The sequence below is a fragment of the Sceloporus undulatus genome, chromosome 4 (assembly GCF_019175285.1).
Source record: "Sceloporus undulatus isolate JIND9_A2432 ecotype Alabama chromosome 4, SceUnd_v1.1, whole genome shotgun sequence".
Lineage (NCBI taxonomy): Eukaryota > Metazoa > Chordata > Lepidosauria > Squamata > Phrynosomatidae > Sceloporus > Sceloporus undulatus.
This window is the reverse complement of record NC_056525.1, coordinates 233,064,431-233,081,152: the sequence shown is the minus strand read 5'-3', so window position 1 is coordinate 233,081,152 and position 16,722 is coordinate 233,064,431. Positions and strand designations below refer to the sequence as shown.

Genomic DNA, 16,722 nt, shown 5'->3' with positions numbered 1-16,722 from the left:
CATAGAATCATAGAGTTGGAAGAAACCTCAAGGGCCATCCAGTCCAACCACAGAATAGTTGGAACAGACCAGACAGCTGGAAGAGACATCTCTCATTCTATGTTGTTATTGTTCTGTAGAATGATTATGCACCATTTGCCTTCCAATATAACTTGAAGAATATGTGCCAATTTTCTAATTGGTACCTACACAGTTTGCCACTGTTTTCAGTTCACATGAGAACTAGTTATTAATACACATAAATGTATTCATGTATTGATAATAACACTGCACATATCTGCATCAGCAATCTGTAATGAAATGGGGGGAAAGGACATGAATTGAATATTTGGGCAAACACACAACAAATTCAGGAAATTCAAGCAGAAGAATGCCAGATTGCTAACACTTCAGAGGCCAGGTAATTTGAAGATTATGCAAAATCTGTAGATACATTTGGATTGAGACACTTTCCTAACATCTCTGCCACTTGCTATATGAATGATGAATGAAAAAACAACTGACCATGATTACCTAAGAAACTGAAGCTAATATTACATTTACCTGCTGATCCTGGGGGGCCTCGGGGGCCTTGTGTTCCAATACCTGGGTTGCCTCGCTCTCCCTTCTCTCCTGATAAACCTGTTAAAGACAAATGACAGAAATCAAAACAGATGGGGGGAAAGAACAGATGAATGTCTCTCCATGTGCATCTTTTATTAATTAAGAGACAGAAGAGAGGCCAAGTATAAATTGTTCTGTTGCCTCTTCTTTTATAACCTTATGGGAAGCTGCTGCTATAGCAAGTTTCCTGTTATAGTGACTCTTACAAAGTGCATTCAGACTAGTATGAAGAAGGTTAGAGGCACTCCTGAACACAGCATTATGCAAAGGGATCTTATAGCACTGTTGAGACTAAGTGTGCAGAAGAAATTATAGCATAAGCTTTTGTAGGCTTGGTCTACTTCTTCAGATACATGGAGTGAACTGGTGCCCAGGAAGGACTTTTATCATCAGACTGTATGAACAGCCATAGAAATTCCAAACTTGTGGGTATGGTGATAAGGTGACAAGTTCAGTTGTAACTATGAGGGACAAAGACAGGAAAAAATATGTTGCCTAATGCCAGGGTGGATGGATGACCATATGACTAGTGGAAGGTGTTTTGCAATATGGTGTGTGAAGGCTGGAAGCCAGAAAGGAGGTATAATAAATGGCCAAGAACATCTTCATGAGGCTGGGGTGTTAACCAGTGCTATAATATGTGTAGTGTGCCAAGAAGCCATTGTCTCTGTTCAGTTCACTGTTGATGGATTGGAGTTTGTGGATATATCTGTTTATTTTTCCAGTCTCCCTTTGTAGTATTTTTATTTAGGAACTGCTGTCCTGAAGTCAGAAAGGGAATACCCAGGAGCATGGAAGTATTCTGCAACTGGTGTTTGTGTATTCCCATTCCTTATATCCGATTTATGTCCATTTGTCCTCTGGCACAGAGGATGACCAGTTTGCCCAATGGAGAATGTTAAAGGGCATTTATGACTGAGGATGGCATATATCATATTAGAGGATGAGCAAGAGAAACTGTCTCTAATTTTGTGGGTGATGCTATTGAGTGATAGGATGGCATTTCCTAAGTAGATATGTACAACGTCTTTTGCACAGTTAGTCAGTCTCAAGATCCCTTTGCATACCGATATTCCTTACTAACATGGCTATGTCTCTGAATTCTGAATACAGCAGTTAAAAATCACTGACCAAAGAACTAGTGTTTTCTGGTCTGGCCTCTAGTTTGATTCTGCTGTTCTGACTATTCTAACAGCATTATGTTTTTATTTCCATCCTATCCCATGGGGGTCAGCATCTGGGGCAGAAACAAGAGGGAGAAAATTAAGCATGTAACAATTTTAAAGGATAAAAATGTTTTTAAATGATTTGAAACAGTTTAAAACCCTGGGCACTAAAGCCAGAATTTCACAACCTAGTCAGAGCATATTACCAAATATACAATACACATTTAAGTGAGAATAAATTATACATGAATTTGAAATCAACAAAATTCCAAATAAACAATCTGGAGAATGAACTTATTTGACCCAGTAATTAGTAAGTATAGAAACTCAATTTTAAAAAGAAATAGTTACTGCCTTCCTTTTTTTTTTAAAAAAAAAAACTCTTATATAACTAATCAGTATTGCTATCAACAGTGCAACCATAGCTTTTATTTTCCCACTCAGACAATAGGAATACCAAATGTTTTCCTATAACTTGGCATAACACAGCTTAGTGGCAGCTGCTATACATAGAATCTATCCTCTAATGGAAACAGAAATTGGTTCATAATATTTTAACAAAAAGAATAATAGATCTAACTCAGATTTTATCTGTATTGTCTGCAAATACTGTAACAGAATAGGAAATAGAGCAGGGAACACAGACCAGCCTGTTAAACATGTTGATATCTTCTTTCATTCCCTTTTTGCTGCCACAGCTTTTCAAATTTCTAATCAATACCATAAGGGGCAATGACTCTCTTTTATGGGTAAGCTGGGACAAATATGTTAATTCTCTATATTCATGTTTACCACCTGTGCACAATTTTTGTTACATTACCTGCACAGTGGGAGTATTTCTTCCAAGTCAGCATAATGACTGACCTGAGTCATGAATAATAGCCTTACCTTCACTCCACAAAAAGAGTGCACAGAGAAGTGTAAAATACTGAATGCCCCCACTGTGGAAAAAAAAATGATGGAGATTGCCAAAGCTACTTGGTGTTAATAAAGTATTTTAAATGCAACCCTTATCGTATAACCATATACAGAAGTTCTCAGAAGCAAGCCCCATAGAGCACAATGGGTCAAACTCACAAGTGGCATAAGACTGCAGCTTTCATGTGAGTTTTCCAGAATTTTTAATTTGGGGCACAGCCTATTCTTAAACTAGGGAGTCTCCCTCACTTGGTTTGATAAGTATATGCATTGTTCACTGAAGCACCAGGTGAGGTACAGTCCCTGACATTTCCTACTAAATATGGACAGGTAGTAGGTAAGGGGGGAAATGACAGATAGGATCTGGTGTTTTAAGGTATTTATGCTTTAATAAATGCTCCAACCATTGTGAAATCTGGTTCTGATTATTATTATTATTATTATTATTATTATTATTATTATTATTATTATTATTATCATCATCATCTTTATTTATAAAGCGCCGTAAATTTACATGGCGCTGTACAAAACCAAGTAAAATCAAGAATATAAAAGCCTGCCTATGGCGTACAATCTATACAATTTTATAATTCCTATTATTAAATAGAAATACAGACAAGTCTTGATTTATGTTGAGGTTGGGTTCCTGTACTCATGATATAATCAGAAGCTGATGTATATGAGGAGAGCCAGTTGCTCAACCCACCACCAACTTTAAAGAGATTAAAATCATAAAACACCAGAGGTTACCTTTTCCATGCTAGAGAAATTTAAAATCTTTGGTGTAGGTTCACAGTACGAGAAAAATAACAATTCATTTAGCATTTAATCAAAGCATCACTCTGTATGTTTCATATAAACAATGTTTCCTATAAATACTGAAAATTGAGAAATAATTTGCAAGACCTGGTAAATTTCTTGTTAGTTCTGTTTAAAAATGTCATTATATCTCTATGTCATATTGTTGATAACTCATTTTTTATTTTCAAAAAATGTAGATTTTGTGGGGCTCAACAAAACTGAGACTTGCTGGTACAAAACATCTCACCATAGTGGGGAAGGACTGTGATGAGATGACCTACGGACCTGTTCAGTCTGATGTCCAGGTGATAAGTCATGATGTGCAACTTTAAGATTCTTTATTTTAAATTGAACTTAGACTGGGCAATCATTTAAAGAGAGGATGTGTTCTGTAAGCCAGGAAATGTCTCTGCTCCAAATGCAACAGGAATTAAAAACTACCAAGGTCTATAGGAATGCTGTTAAGGAAGAGATAACCAGACACTGTACCATGGAAATGTTCTGGACCAGGGATGGGGATCCTGTGTTCATTATTGGACTAGAAACTTTGCTGGCTAGGGTTGAGGGAGTTTCAGTTAAACAACACTTGAAACCTGAGTTTGGGCTATAATTTGTTGGTGGGTTTTGTGGAGGGGGAATGTCAGGATATATGGAAGACAAATATATACTAGCTTTTAGTTAAGTTGCTTTTCCTGAAAAACGTTCACAGTAGGCAACCCACCCATTGTACACACAGGCCATTTTACACATCTTCCGCCTCAGTGGTGTTAAATCAAACTAATAAACAAAATTCAGAGAAGTGGTGGAGTTTGAGTTTCCATGTGTAACGTCTAGAAACGGCTATAAAAGCTGTGTTTCATTTGGATAGTTCAAAGCCATAAAAATCCAAGCTGATTTATGTTTTCCCTCCCCCTTTCTCCACTGCTTTCTAGGCCTTCTGCACTCATCATTTTGCTTCCTTTCACTTCACACCCCATATGCACACTTGGGATCATAATCAATAGTTCAGGTTCAGACTATTCATTAAACGAAAGTGTGCAGAAAATACCAGCTGCTCTTTATGGGTTCTTAACCTTCAGACTTTGCTGGACAGCCACCATTGCATGACTTTTACTCTCCTGATTCACTGTTAATATATTTATTGGAGTGAATTAAAGGATTTTAATCAACCACATATGTCTTAGGTACAAGTACAAATCTATTTCTCAAGGAGGAAGTCCAGTTGAACTCAATGGGTGAGACATCTCCAAGACCCCCTGTCCTCAAACTGCTCTGCACAGTTCCTTCAGGCTCATGGCCACAGCCTCCTTGACTAAGTCTATCATCATCATCATGATCATCATGATCATCATCATCATCATCTGGTATGTGGTCTACCTCGTTTTCTCCTATTCTCTAAGCATTGTTGGCTTTTCTAGTAAGTCATGTCTTCTCACATGGTGGCTGAAGTATGACAGTCTCAATGTGAATCATCCTAGCTTCTAGGGAGAGCTCAGGCTTAATCTTTTCCACTACCCATTTGTTTGTCTTTTTGGCCATCCACATTATCTTTAGCACTCTTCTCTAGTACCACCTCTCAAATGAATTGTCTTTCTGTCAGCTTTCTTCACTTTCCAGCTCTCACATCCATACATGGTGATAGGAAATACAATGGTTTGGACAATCCTTACTTTAGTGTTCCCTGTTACATATTTGCTTTTTTATAATCTTGTCTAGTTCTTTCCTAGCTGCCCTTCCCAGTCCTAGTCTTCTGACTTCCTGACTGCAACCTCCATTCTGATCAACGATTAATCCAAAGTATAAGAAATGTTTAACTATTTCAATTTCATTGTCTTCTAGACACTGATAGTTGGCTTCAAAACAAGCTAACCAGTTTATAAGCATCATCCCCAGGGCATCACAGTCTGGATCTCAATATAGAATAAGACTTGAATATTTTCTCACAATTTTTCAGAGGCAAGACATGGTCAGGTGATTTGGCACAAGATTCACAAAACTATTAGCAGAAAGCATGGCAGCAGGCCAGCCTCCTTAGCTGGTATCCCAGTCTTTTTGGACCAATGCTTTCATACTTAGACTTACAGGAAAACTGAGCTCATGGATTTCCATTGTAATTAAAGATTCAGAATAAATATTCAAAGGACTGAAGAATGGGGGTGGGGGCAGACATAAGAAATTTGTATGCTTTTAAAATATAAAAAAGGGAAAAGGTTCTGAGGAACACACAAAAAAACACCCAAGTGACCCCCTAAGGCTCTATCTCTTAGGGCCAATGCTATTTAAAACTCTGTAAGAGATATTGTTGTATATGAATTCTTCCGTACACTCAGGTGAAAGAAGATATATTTGTCCAGCTGGCAAAATCTCGGTTCCTTAAATATATATTAAAAAGCATATAAACAAGAAGGCACATTAAAATGTAGTATGCACATATTGGATCTAGTATTAAAGTTAAATGGGAGACCAGGAATGGTGTGGTTGCATTAGGCTTTGCCAGCATTATGCCTAACCAGAGCCCAATACTAGATTAGGTGATTTACAGGAACTATTCCAGCTCCATGATTTAGAATCAGATTGATGCATATGTAGTTGGTCTGGCAAAAGGGATCTTCTCAAACTCTTCTTCCCCAGAAAGCTCTTCATCTCACCTCTCTGCAAATGCTGCATGGAATTCTGGGCTACCAGCAAGAATAGGACAAGCTGTGGCGTAGCAAGGAGAGCATATGTTGGAAAATCAGCTGGATGAACCTGCTCTGAGCACAGCTCTTCTGTCCTAGATACTTAAGATTGCTCTGTAATATGCTTGTCAATATTCACGCTGTATAAATGGCCAGTTGTGGGATGAGAAAATTATAGTGGGAAGTGAAAATATAATTATTGCCCGAAAAACCCACAAAAAAACCTATGAAAATTATAGTGTTAATTAATTAGGGGAGCAACTTCAGATGCTTTGTTGCTTAGTCAATTCAGAGCTCATGTCCCTGCCATGCTATCATAGTTTGCCACTCAGGGTTGCATATCCTCCAACTCTCCTGATTTGGCAAGAAGAATCCTGATTGATCCTCTGTTGCCACACTTTTTCATGCACTTTTAAATTGTCCCAGTTTCTCTCCCCTCCTCCTATTTCCCCCCTTTGTCCTCAGCTTACAGCTCACATTTTGGACTAAGTTCAAAATCCAAATATAGTTTGCACTCAGTTAACTCAGGAATGGAGAGAGGAGATGAAAGGAGAGGGCAGAATCTTGCTCTTCCCTATAGTCTCAGGCAAAAATAAACTACTGCTGCCTTTCCTAGATTGTCTGTTTCTCTCATCTTGACCACATTCTAATGTTGCTTGTTCACATGTGTCCTGGCTTGCACCCATGCACTGTTGGAGGATATGGGCTTGCTACCTTTAATTTAATTAGGCAGAATTTTTAATGAGTATAAGAAATATTTTTTTAACAAAAAAAATATGGCTGGCATCACTAAGCATGGTTTAGGCTGTGCAGAACTAAACTGTAAGTTATCCACTTAGTAGAAACATGTACAAGCCTCGGAGTCTTTTCTTTCCTTCTTCTGCTTTATTTTGATCCCATATTGCCTCTTATTTACAATGACATTTAAGACTGAAAGTGCTGTTCAAAACAGGGTAAAGCTAATTAGGATCTCATTTGCAGATGAGAATGAAAGAGAAAGGAAGAACGGGGGGGGGTGTCAAAGGAACTTCTTTCTGTGTCATTTTAACTGGTTTGGGTTTTGAAATATGTACAGATTACAATTTTATAACATTTTATTTAAAATTTAGCTTCTTGTGAACATAGGAGGAAAAAAGGAGCAATTTCTATATCATCAGGATGACTAAGAGACATATCTGTTAAATCAAATTGGATGATCTGCTGAAATGAACAGTTCTACTGAGACTCCATCTTTTCTTCACCCCTCCTTCAGTTTTTGTTATCTTTTTAAAAATCCTTCCCAACACCTCGTCTTGATTTACCGTTTCACAATGGCCTGAAACATACATATTTAGTGAATAAAAACTCTCTTAAATACTTTTACTTTATTTATAGCTTGCTTCCCCGCCTACCCAAAGGAGGGAGAGTTTATTCCAAATTCTTAGCATAAATAAGATTTTAGGCAAGAGACTTGCTGAGATAATATTAACTTTTCCAGCATGAAGAGAAATCTAGCACCGGACCAGGTGTGGGAGTGTGGAAGCAGCCAACTTATGTATTTTTGTTAGGATTAAGGAGCAGTTTCATACAATTCTTTGTATGTTAGATCCCATTCTTTCATATAAAAAACACACCCAAAACTGGGAGGAAGTCACTTCCCCAGGGGCCTTTTACCAGCTGCAACTTATGTGTAAACTTTATGGACAGGACCAATTGTGGAAGAGGATTGCTATAACAGGGCTGGACTGGGTTAGGTTAGGTTTGTCATACTACTTCAATAGCTAGGTTTTACCCAGAGCCTAAGCATGCCACCTGGTCCCCAGTTACAACATTGTTTGGACCAGATTCCAAGCTGTTTTTTTTTTTTAAATTAAGTCTCCAGCCCTTGTAAAAGCCAAGATATGGGGCAAAATGTGAAGGAACACTTCTGTGAGGGTTTTTTCTCTACAAGAAAAAAGTCCACTGTGGAATTTCAGACAAGAGGGAAGTGAGATTAGGTGGTGTAAGGGAAGGAAGGAAGGAAGGAAGGAAGGAAGGAAGGAAGGAAGGAAAGGGTGCGCTGTGAGGGCAGGAGATAAGAAGAAGAAAGGTGTAGAAGAGACAGGAGAGCAAGTTGTCCAAGCAATAGTGTGCAAGAAACAAGTAAGAGGAAGATTGTAAGGGCATAAAGTGAGGTGTGGAAGGGATCAGGAGAGACAGAAAAGTGAGTAGTGTGAGTGGCAGAGATCAAGAAGTAAGGGGTATAGTGTGAGAATGTGAGGAGAGGTGAGGGAGGGACTAGAAAAGAGATAAGATAGTTGTCAAAGTGAGTGACGGAGTACAAAAAGCAAGTGACAGGTGTATTATGAGGGCATGAAGTGAGCTAGAAAAAAAACTAAGAGGAAAGGGAGAGCAAGTGGCACAACTGGCAGAGTGCAAGAAGCAAAAGAGGATGCACTGTGCGGGTGTCAGATGAGGTGAGGGAGGAAGCTGGAGAGGCAGAAGCAGTGTGAGCACTGGAGAACAAGAAGCAAGCTTAAGGTGCACCATGAGAACGTAAAGTGAGGCAAAGGAGGGAGTAGGAGACATGGGAAAGTGTGTGGTGTCAGTCAGGGAGAAAAAGAAGCAAGTGCGGGCTTGCAACACAGAGGGGGGAAGTAACAAATAATATGTATAATTTGCATAACTGCAAAAAGGGAGAGGGGAGGATATACAAAATTTGAGGAATATTGAAGATTTCAAGAAGTGGAATATAGGAATCCTAGGTTAGAGAGAGTTAGTGTAGTGTAGAAGTCTGAGTGCTGGAATCTGGAGACAAGTGTTCAAATTCTCATTCAGCCACAGAAACCCTCTTGGTGGTCTTGGGCAAGTCACATTCTCTCAGCTTCTGAGGAAGGCAAAGGCAAAACCACTCTGAAGAAAGCTTGCCAAGAAAACCCCATGATACGTTCACCGTAACTCAGAAACAACCGAAGACACAGAACAACAACAAGAAGGTTAGGTAGTGTTAGGAGGTCCACCATTGCACCACCTTTCTGTGTTGATGGAATTATGGGCTCCTGTGGGGCAAGAGGCTATGCTGCTGGTAGCACTGCTGCTGGTAGGGCCTCCCATGCCAGATAAGCCTTTGCTATGGAACTGGACTGAATGTACCAAAGAGCTACTGGGCAGCAGCAGCAATGGGAGATAAAAATGGTGGAACATTTCTCAGAGACAGTGATAGTGACATTAAAATTTGTTAATACTATGCAGAACAAAGCATCAGTAAACCACTTTTGAAAGCCTACAACAAGACAATCCAAAATTAAAAAAAGAGAGAGATCATGCTAGAAAACGAGACTCCCATGTCAGAAGGCACTCAACAAACTACTGGAGTACAACAGAGGAAAACTAGTAGAAGCATCACCATGGTTAATGATGAAACTGGACACAAGTCAAAAGAATATTCAGCTGTTGACATGTTCTGAGCTGAAAGGAATCCTGAAGCTGCACCATGAATATAATAGGAAAAAGTAGTCTGAAGCAAGCAGGGGTACAAAGGGACAAAGCAGATGGGGCAGTAGTACTGGCCAGAGGCCAGACGCCCTCGTCCTGAGGGTGCCCGCTGCTGTGATCCTGAATGGGCAGCAAAAAGGAACAGCAAGAAACCACTCCTTTTGTGGCCAATTTTGGGCCATGTTCGGCGGCCTCAGCACAGCCTCGAAGTGATCTCTGTGTGTGTGTGTGTGTTATGTGCATGCCCTGCCCTTGGATTAGTCTGATGTCTGAGGCCAAAAACACCTTGGTGACATGTGGTCTTAAGACTGCATTTTCTCTGACCTTCCCTTCACATTGGGACTATAACAGGCAATCCTTTGCCTCACATAAGAATTTATCCGATCAATGTTCCAATGTTCTCTCCCTCATCCCAACACAGGCAATCCCACCCTCCTTGACTCATTCTCTGGCAATCATACCAACAATCTTGGTATAAATGTTGCCCGGTCTGCCTGAGCAGACCAGGGGAAGCTTGTTAAATACCTAGTTTCTGGCACCATCTTAGCGGTGTATGCTTGTGTATGGTTTTTTGGGGGACACTGCAGAGATTGGTATTCCCTTCATCACCCTCTACATGGTCTAACAGTACAGTTTGAACTTCTTCTCTCCCATATAGTCATTCAGTGGCTCATGGGGAGGATTGGAGAAGCATCTAGTGAAGTTCCAATACCAAGAGGTGAAATTATTAGAGCAGCCCTGTAACCTCTGGAGGACCCCAACAGCTCTCAGTGCTGATGTAATCATTCTGTGTCTAGCTACAGAGCATAGGGCATAGCAAAACGCATCAGATCTTGTCCACTCCCCAAAGCAAGGCTTTAGAGGCTTTATGGTAAGTCTGGGGGTCCTAGTGGTATATGGTTCAGCCTAGCAGAGGACCACGTCTACACAACATTGAGTCATACAGGATTGCAGCCAATGCCTCCAGACATGTACAATTCTCCCATTCTCTCCTGTAGAGGGGCTCTATTAAGTTTCTACTAAATGCTGCCACATTTGGATGGGGCTGCCAAGAAGCAAGATCTTGTTGAACTTGTGAGGCACAGCCTGCTGCTTCTGAACTCACATGAAAAGTTCCTGCAAAGTCCAAATATGATCATGACTCTGATAGGTCACACTAGGCTTGGAGGAACTTGATGACACCTGTTGCAGCCATATCAATGCTGTCTTCAGTCTAGTCCTCCTGCTCCTCACCCCTGCCTACCAATTTGCTGCTGTGCAACTGGGGGAAGAGCATCAAAGTTGTTCCTCCTTATAGTCTTCCAACTTGGAGATAAATGATTCCTTAACAAGGCCAGTCTCAGTCTCTTTCTCTCTTTCTCTCTGGTGTGTGATGCCGTGGTCCCAGTAGTGCACTGGCCTGGGACCAACTTGTGACATTTGGAAATATGATTATTTATGTTGGTGATAGCATTCTTACATATCAGTTCCAAATGAGCAACTGAGTCGGTTCTGCCAAAATGTTTCTTTGCTTTGACAACTGTTTCAGTGACAGAAAAAATTAATGTGAGAACTTTGATCCCATGCCCTTTTTTGTTATCATGAACTTTTGCTCCTCTACTGAATTCCTTGGCACTTTTTCTACTGGCTATATATAAGCCTACATAGTTGGCACTGCTTGTTTGGGAATTATTACTACAGTCCAAGATGTTATTTTGTCTTCTTTATTATACACATTTGCTTAATTCTTGTATAATATTTTTCACACTCAAAAATATTTCCATACATTATACATAGAACTATACTTTCCATATTATTCCTCCTGTATCACACTTCTCTTTAGTCTACCCAGTTTAACTTTGAAATCAGTCCCTTTCTTGTTTCCAGTTCCACATTTCCCTCCATATGTCAACTACTCCTTTCTAATTCAATTGAACAGTGTTGCTCTTTGTTCAGCTTTGCCATAGAAACCAAAGGCTGACGTGCTCACTCTCCTAAATCTTGTCTCCTCTTACATTAAAGTATTAAGAATTATGGCCATCTAGAATTGAGGTGGGGGATATCACTTGAGGTTTCCTCATCAGAAACAAGGGCATAATGTTTATTGCCATGGCTACCAAGCAAGCCATTTGTCATGCTAAATGTCCAACTATACTTCACTTGCAAAAACAAAAACAAAAATAAGGCACAAATTTGTACACTTAACCTGCACTTAAACTGGCTCTCGCTGTAAGAAACTGGACTAGGTAGAATTGACTTTAGAGAAGCTATGCTGCCAGAAAGGTTAATGCATTTAGTTAATTATTAATAAGCTAAAAAAATCTAATTCAATTACATTTACTTTGGAAATTTAACTGTCATGTTTATGTTAAACCAACATATAAATTTGAATTAAATGCTTATACTAAGAAGCCTTATTAAAATAAAGCTGGAAAATGGCATTCATGATTTTAGTCTCACCCACCCAGCCATCCCATCTCTGTTCTTGTCTTGTTTTGAGCTTGTGAGGAAACAAAGTAGATAACACAATTAAAAAAAAACACACCCATTTTTCATCCACTCCATTTTTTCCTGAAAATATTAACCAAGCCTTTAATATAATTTATCCCACTAGAAATGCTCTTCAGTAAGTGGACTGAATAGTGTGTCCTAAACATTGTAATTTACCAACCCACAGAGACTAATAAATAGCTGGAAGTAGTTTTGCAAAATTTCAGGAGAACTATGTTTTCAGTAAATAACCAGCTGAGGAATGCCAAAATTGCTGGCTCTTTCATTCAATTAATTAATAATTTGATAAACAAATTAACTCTGGATTCAGTTGCTTTTTCTGGTTTAAACCATCCCAATTTAATTGATAACTTAATTGATTTTAATTAGTTCCTATATGTCTAGGATTATGTGGTTGGTCTCTTTTTATTTTTAAGAGGATAAAAAACTTAAATGCAAATACAATGCAAATCAATGGTACTAACTTAGAAATGAATTCATGCAGAGCTTGAAAGAAAGGTTACTTTCTTGGGCTAAAAAATCACACAATGGCCACTGGGCATACTGGGTAAGTCCCATACTTTGGTTCTCCGGGTGTTATGGACTTCAGCTCCCAGAAGCTCTAGCTAGCTTGCCAACAGTCAAGAATTCTGGGATCTGAAGTCCAAAACACCTGGAGAACCAAAGTTTGGGAACCACTGGGCCAGGAAATTGTAAATCTTCCAGTTCAAAAAATAACATTTACAAGCTCTGGTCCCATGGTGTCATTTCCAGGAAAGTGTGTCTGGTGATGCCACCTTTAACTTGTTTTCTTTCATTACGCTTAAACTGTTCATTAATGCTTCCATTTTCTCCAACTTTTCCTTTTCAGCTTCTGTACTACTTTTTCCTTCAGCCATTTTATGGCATTTACCAAAATGGCCTGGAGACTCAGTCCAATGGAGAAATGTTAGAGGAGTTGCATATATTTAGCCTAGGTTAAGAGCTTATGTGATTACCATCTTCAACTACATGAAGGGCCATCACATAGATGATGTAGCCAATTTGTTTCAGAATTGTGTCCAGGAGAAATATGGGGCTATTAGACAGATAAGAGTGTGTGTGTGTGTGTGTGTGTGAGAGAGAGAGAGAGAGAGAGAGGCAGGCAGACAGACAGGATGACTTGATGTATGGGGAGGTAGGGACGGAGAGAGGGAGGGAAAGTAGGGCCAGAACCAGTGAGTCCAATAGTAGTGGGAAAGAGGTGATGTGTGTGTGATGAGAGTGAGTATGGATGAGGATAAGTGATTTACAGGAATTAAAAGTTAATTCATATCTGATCTACTGTCCTCAACCTGACATCAGACTTCAGGATACTGTATTCGGTAGTCTTTCAGGGAAGCTCCCACTTTATCCATCTTAATAGTTGGCTTACCTCTTTCTCCTGGTCTGCCAGGCTGACCAGGACTGCCTGGAAATCCAGGCCTTCCCTGAGATCCTTGTTCTCCCTGTGGTCCAGGTGATCCTTGCCGTCCTGGTTCACCAGGAGGTCCTGGGATTGTTCGTGTTGAGACAGACTGGCTTGGAATCTGATTTAAGAGTGAGTTGTACCTGGCCAGATGACCTGGAAAACAGGGAAAAAAAATCCATGCCAATAAATTGGTCCTGATGAAGCTTCATTTTGATAACTCTGTTAGGTTGGCCACAACAAACAGCTGGTGTGGTCTGTTCAGCTCAAAGAATCACATGTTTCACAGTCTTACTACCTTTCAGGTGAGCCTGTGTTATGCAGTGGTTTGAGCATAGGGCTAGGAATCGAGGAGACCAGAGTTCAAAGCTCCACTTAGTCTTGGAAACCCACTGGGTAACCTTGGGCAAGCCATACTTTCTCAGCCTCAGAGGGAGGCAATGACAACCCCACTTGGAACAAATCTTGCCAAGAAATGTTACATCTTTTTTGCGTATGTGCCTTTGCCTGTCAACTTGTGGTATTGCCATAAATTTCATAGGGTTTTCCTAGGCAAGGAATACTCAGAGGTGGTTTTGCCATTTCCTTCCTCTGAAATATACTGGTATTGATTGGTGATTTCCCATCCAAGTACTAACCAGATATGACCCTGCTTAGGTTCCAATCAGACAAGATCTGATGCCTTTAGGACATTTAGGCTCACCACAACTTGGAAACAACGTGAAGGCACACAACAACCGCAACTACTACTGCTATTACTAACTGAGTCTGGCTACAGTGAGCATACAGCTCTCTTGCTACAACAGCTCCATTGGCTGCCAGTCTGTCTCTGGCCACAATTCAACATTCTGGTTTTGGCCTATAAAGCCCTATGTGGCTTCAGTCCAGACTATTTGAAAAACTGTATCTACCTGTTTGAGCCCACTAGGGTTTTAAGATCATTCGGAGAGGCCCTCCTCTCTGTCCCACCACTTTCTCAGGCTTGTTTGGTGGGAACAAGGGAGAGGACCTTCTCAGTGGCTGCTCCCAAATTTGGAACTCTCTTCCCAGAGAGGCCAGAATGGCCATATCCTTGCTGTCCTTCCAGTGGCAAGCTAAAGTATTTTTGTGACATCAGGACTTTACAGACAGTTAGGGTTGGGCTTTTAATGGTCTGTGGTGCTGGATTTTTTAAAGGGTCTGTATATACGGTAGTTTTACTTTTATTCTTTTAATATGTTGTATTATTTTAAACTGGTTTAATATGTATTGTTTTCAAGTGCTTTTATGTTTCAAATTGCATATCATTCTTTTAATGAATAATGTATTTTGAATACTATACCAGTTTAATTCCATTTTAATGCCCACTTTTGTATGTTTTTACTTGTATTGTTTTTTTAACTTATAAAACCGCTTTGTGTCCCAATTTTAGGGGGAAAGCAGGATATAAATAAATATACTACTATTGTTGTTGTTGTTGCTGCTGCTGCTGCTGCTGCTATAACACTACTACATTTCAGAAATGTACTAATACTAGTTACAGATGAAATCCACAGTGATTACCATAATGAAAGTACATCAGTTCTGGCACCCACCTTGGATAAGCTGTTCACACACCTGACGAGCTACTGCCCGGACCATTGCATGTGACTGAAGATCTCCCTGTATAAGAAGAGTATCATCATGAGACATTAACACCTTTCAGGCTAAGGTTCATAAAGGAGAGAATGCAAATTAAACAGACCGTAAGAGCTCCTTGACCTGACTCCTGGAATATACTCCACAACACTTTTTGTTTTTATGACAAAATAATCCTATTAATGACTACTGTAAAGTAAGTCCCACTGTGTTTAACAGGACCTTGCCCAGTTATGCATGTATAGAACGGAAGCCTAAGTGGTTTTAAAAGGAAACTCTCACATCATTACAGGTGGGTATTTTCACAAGTTGAAGGACCAGTGCTTAAAAAAAATTAAACAAGTAAATCTTATTCTCGCATTGTTCCTATCTATTCAATTCTATAATAAAAAGGCACTTACACGTTCACCCCTCTCGCCTTTTGCTCCAGGAGGTCCCTGTGGTGGTGGGGAGAGAAGAAATAAAGAACAAAATAAAACTAGCATATGTGACCTTTCACCTTCACCATGGACTATTTAATGTGATGACATGTAGATCAATGGTTATGTCAATGGGATCACAACATATTTCAAATGCAACAGCAAGCCTTATGGTATCTTTATAGTGAGAGGCAATGCATCCATGCAGTATGTTCAGTTTCCTTAATATTGACTCTCATCCAGAAGAGAAGGAGGAAACCTCTATGTATAAGAGAGCTGGGGAAGGGTCATTTTCCAGCTGGTATCTTATATCAGACCTTGTGTACCACAACGAAAGCCACTTTTTCAACTCTTCTTGGTTGGAACAACATGTGGCTTGTTGGATGACAAGGTTTTTTTTTAGTTCTCAAACTATGGGAAGTAAAATAAAACCAAACATGGCAGTTTTATGAGCCTCTGTAGGTCAAAAGTAGATGTTATAATAGCAGAATTAGCAATCACATCTGGATTTTTTAAGCATTTAATTCTAGACGTTAGGGAGAGGGAATTTTCATCAGATTACTGTGGTTGGAGGAATGGGGTAAAACCTCTCCTCTCATATACTGAGCTTCCAATTAAAATGCAGACTGGGCTTCTCCTAATAGTATTTTTTTAAAAAACATATAGTCAGCCCTCTGTATCCACCGATTTTTTTATCCGTGGATTCAAGTATCCACAGCTTGAAAATATTCAAAAAATATAAACATTACAATAATATTTTTTAATAAAAGGGACATCATTTTACAATGCCATTGTATTTAATGGGATGTGAGCATTCACGAATGTTGGCCTCCATGGGTAAGAGCTTCCTGGAATCAAACCCCAGTGGATACTAAAGGCCCACTGTAAATGGTGTGCTATTTTTAAAAAAATCTAATTTGTTCCTGTAAATGCTAATAGGATGCACAATTCTACAGTTTATGGTTTGTTGTTGTTGTGTGTCTTCAAGTTGTTTCTGATTTCTGATTACCCTAAGGCAAGCCTATCATGGGGTTTCCTGCTAGGATTTATTCAGAGAAGGTTTGCTACTGCTGTCCTCTGAGGATGAGAGAATGTGGCTTGTCCAAGGTCTCCCAGTGGGTTTCCATGGCTGAGTGGGGATTCAAACCCTG

At 39.6% G+C, this 16,722-nt stretch overlaps 2 protein-coding genes across 3 annotated transcripts in view; both read right to left on the bottom strand.

Annotated features, from left to right (window-relative positions):
* The window catches only part of DEPTOR (DEP domain containing MTOR interacting protein), a 741,617-nt gene that overhangs the window by 455,260 nt on the left and 269,635 nt on the right, over window positions 1-16,722 (bottom strand). The gene's annotated exons all lie outside the window — the stretch shown is intronic.
* Window positions 1-16,722, bottom strand: part of COL14A1 (collagen type XIV alpha 1 chain) — a 180,076-nt gene that overhangs the window by 7,585 nt on the left and 155,769 nt on the right. The window contains 4 exon segments of the mRNA XM_042461761.1: window positions 544-621; window positions 13,503-13,691; window positions 15,110-15,176; window positions 15,554-15,589. Coding sequence (XP_042317695.1) covers window positions 544-621; window positions 13,503-13,691; window positions 15,110-15,176; window positions 15,554-15,589 — 370 coding nt within the window.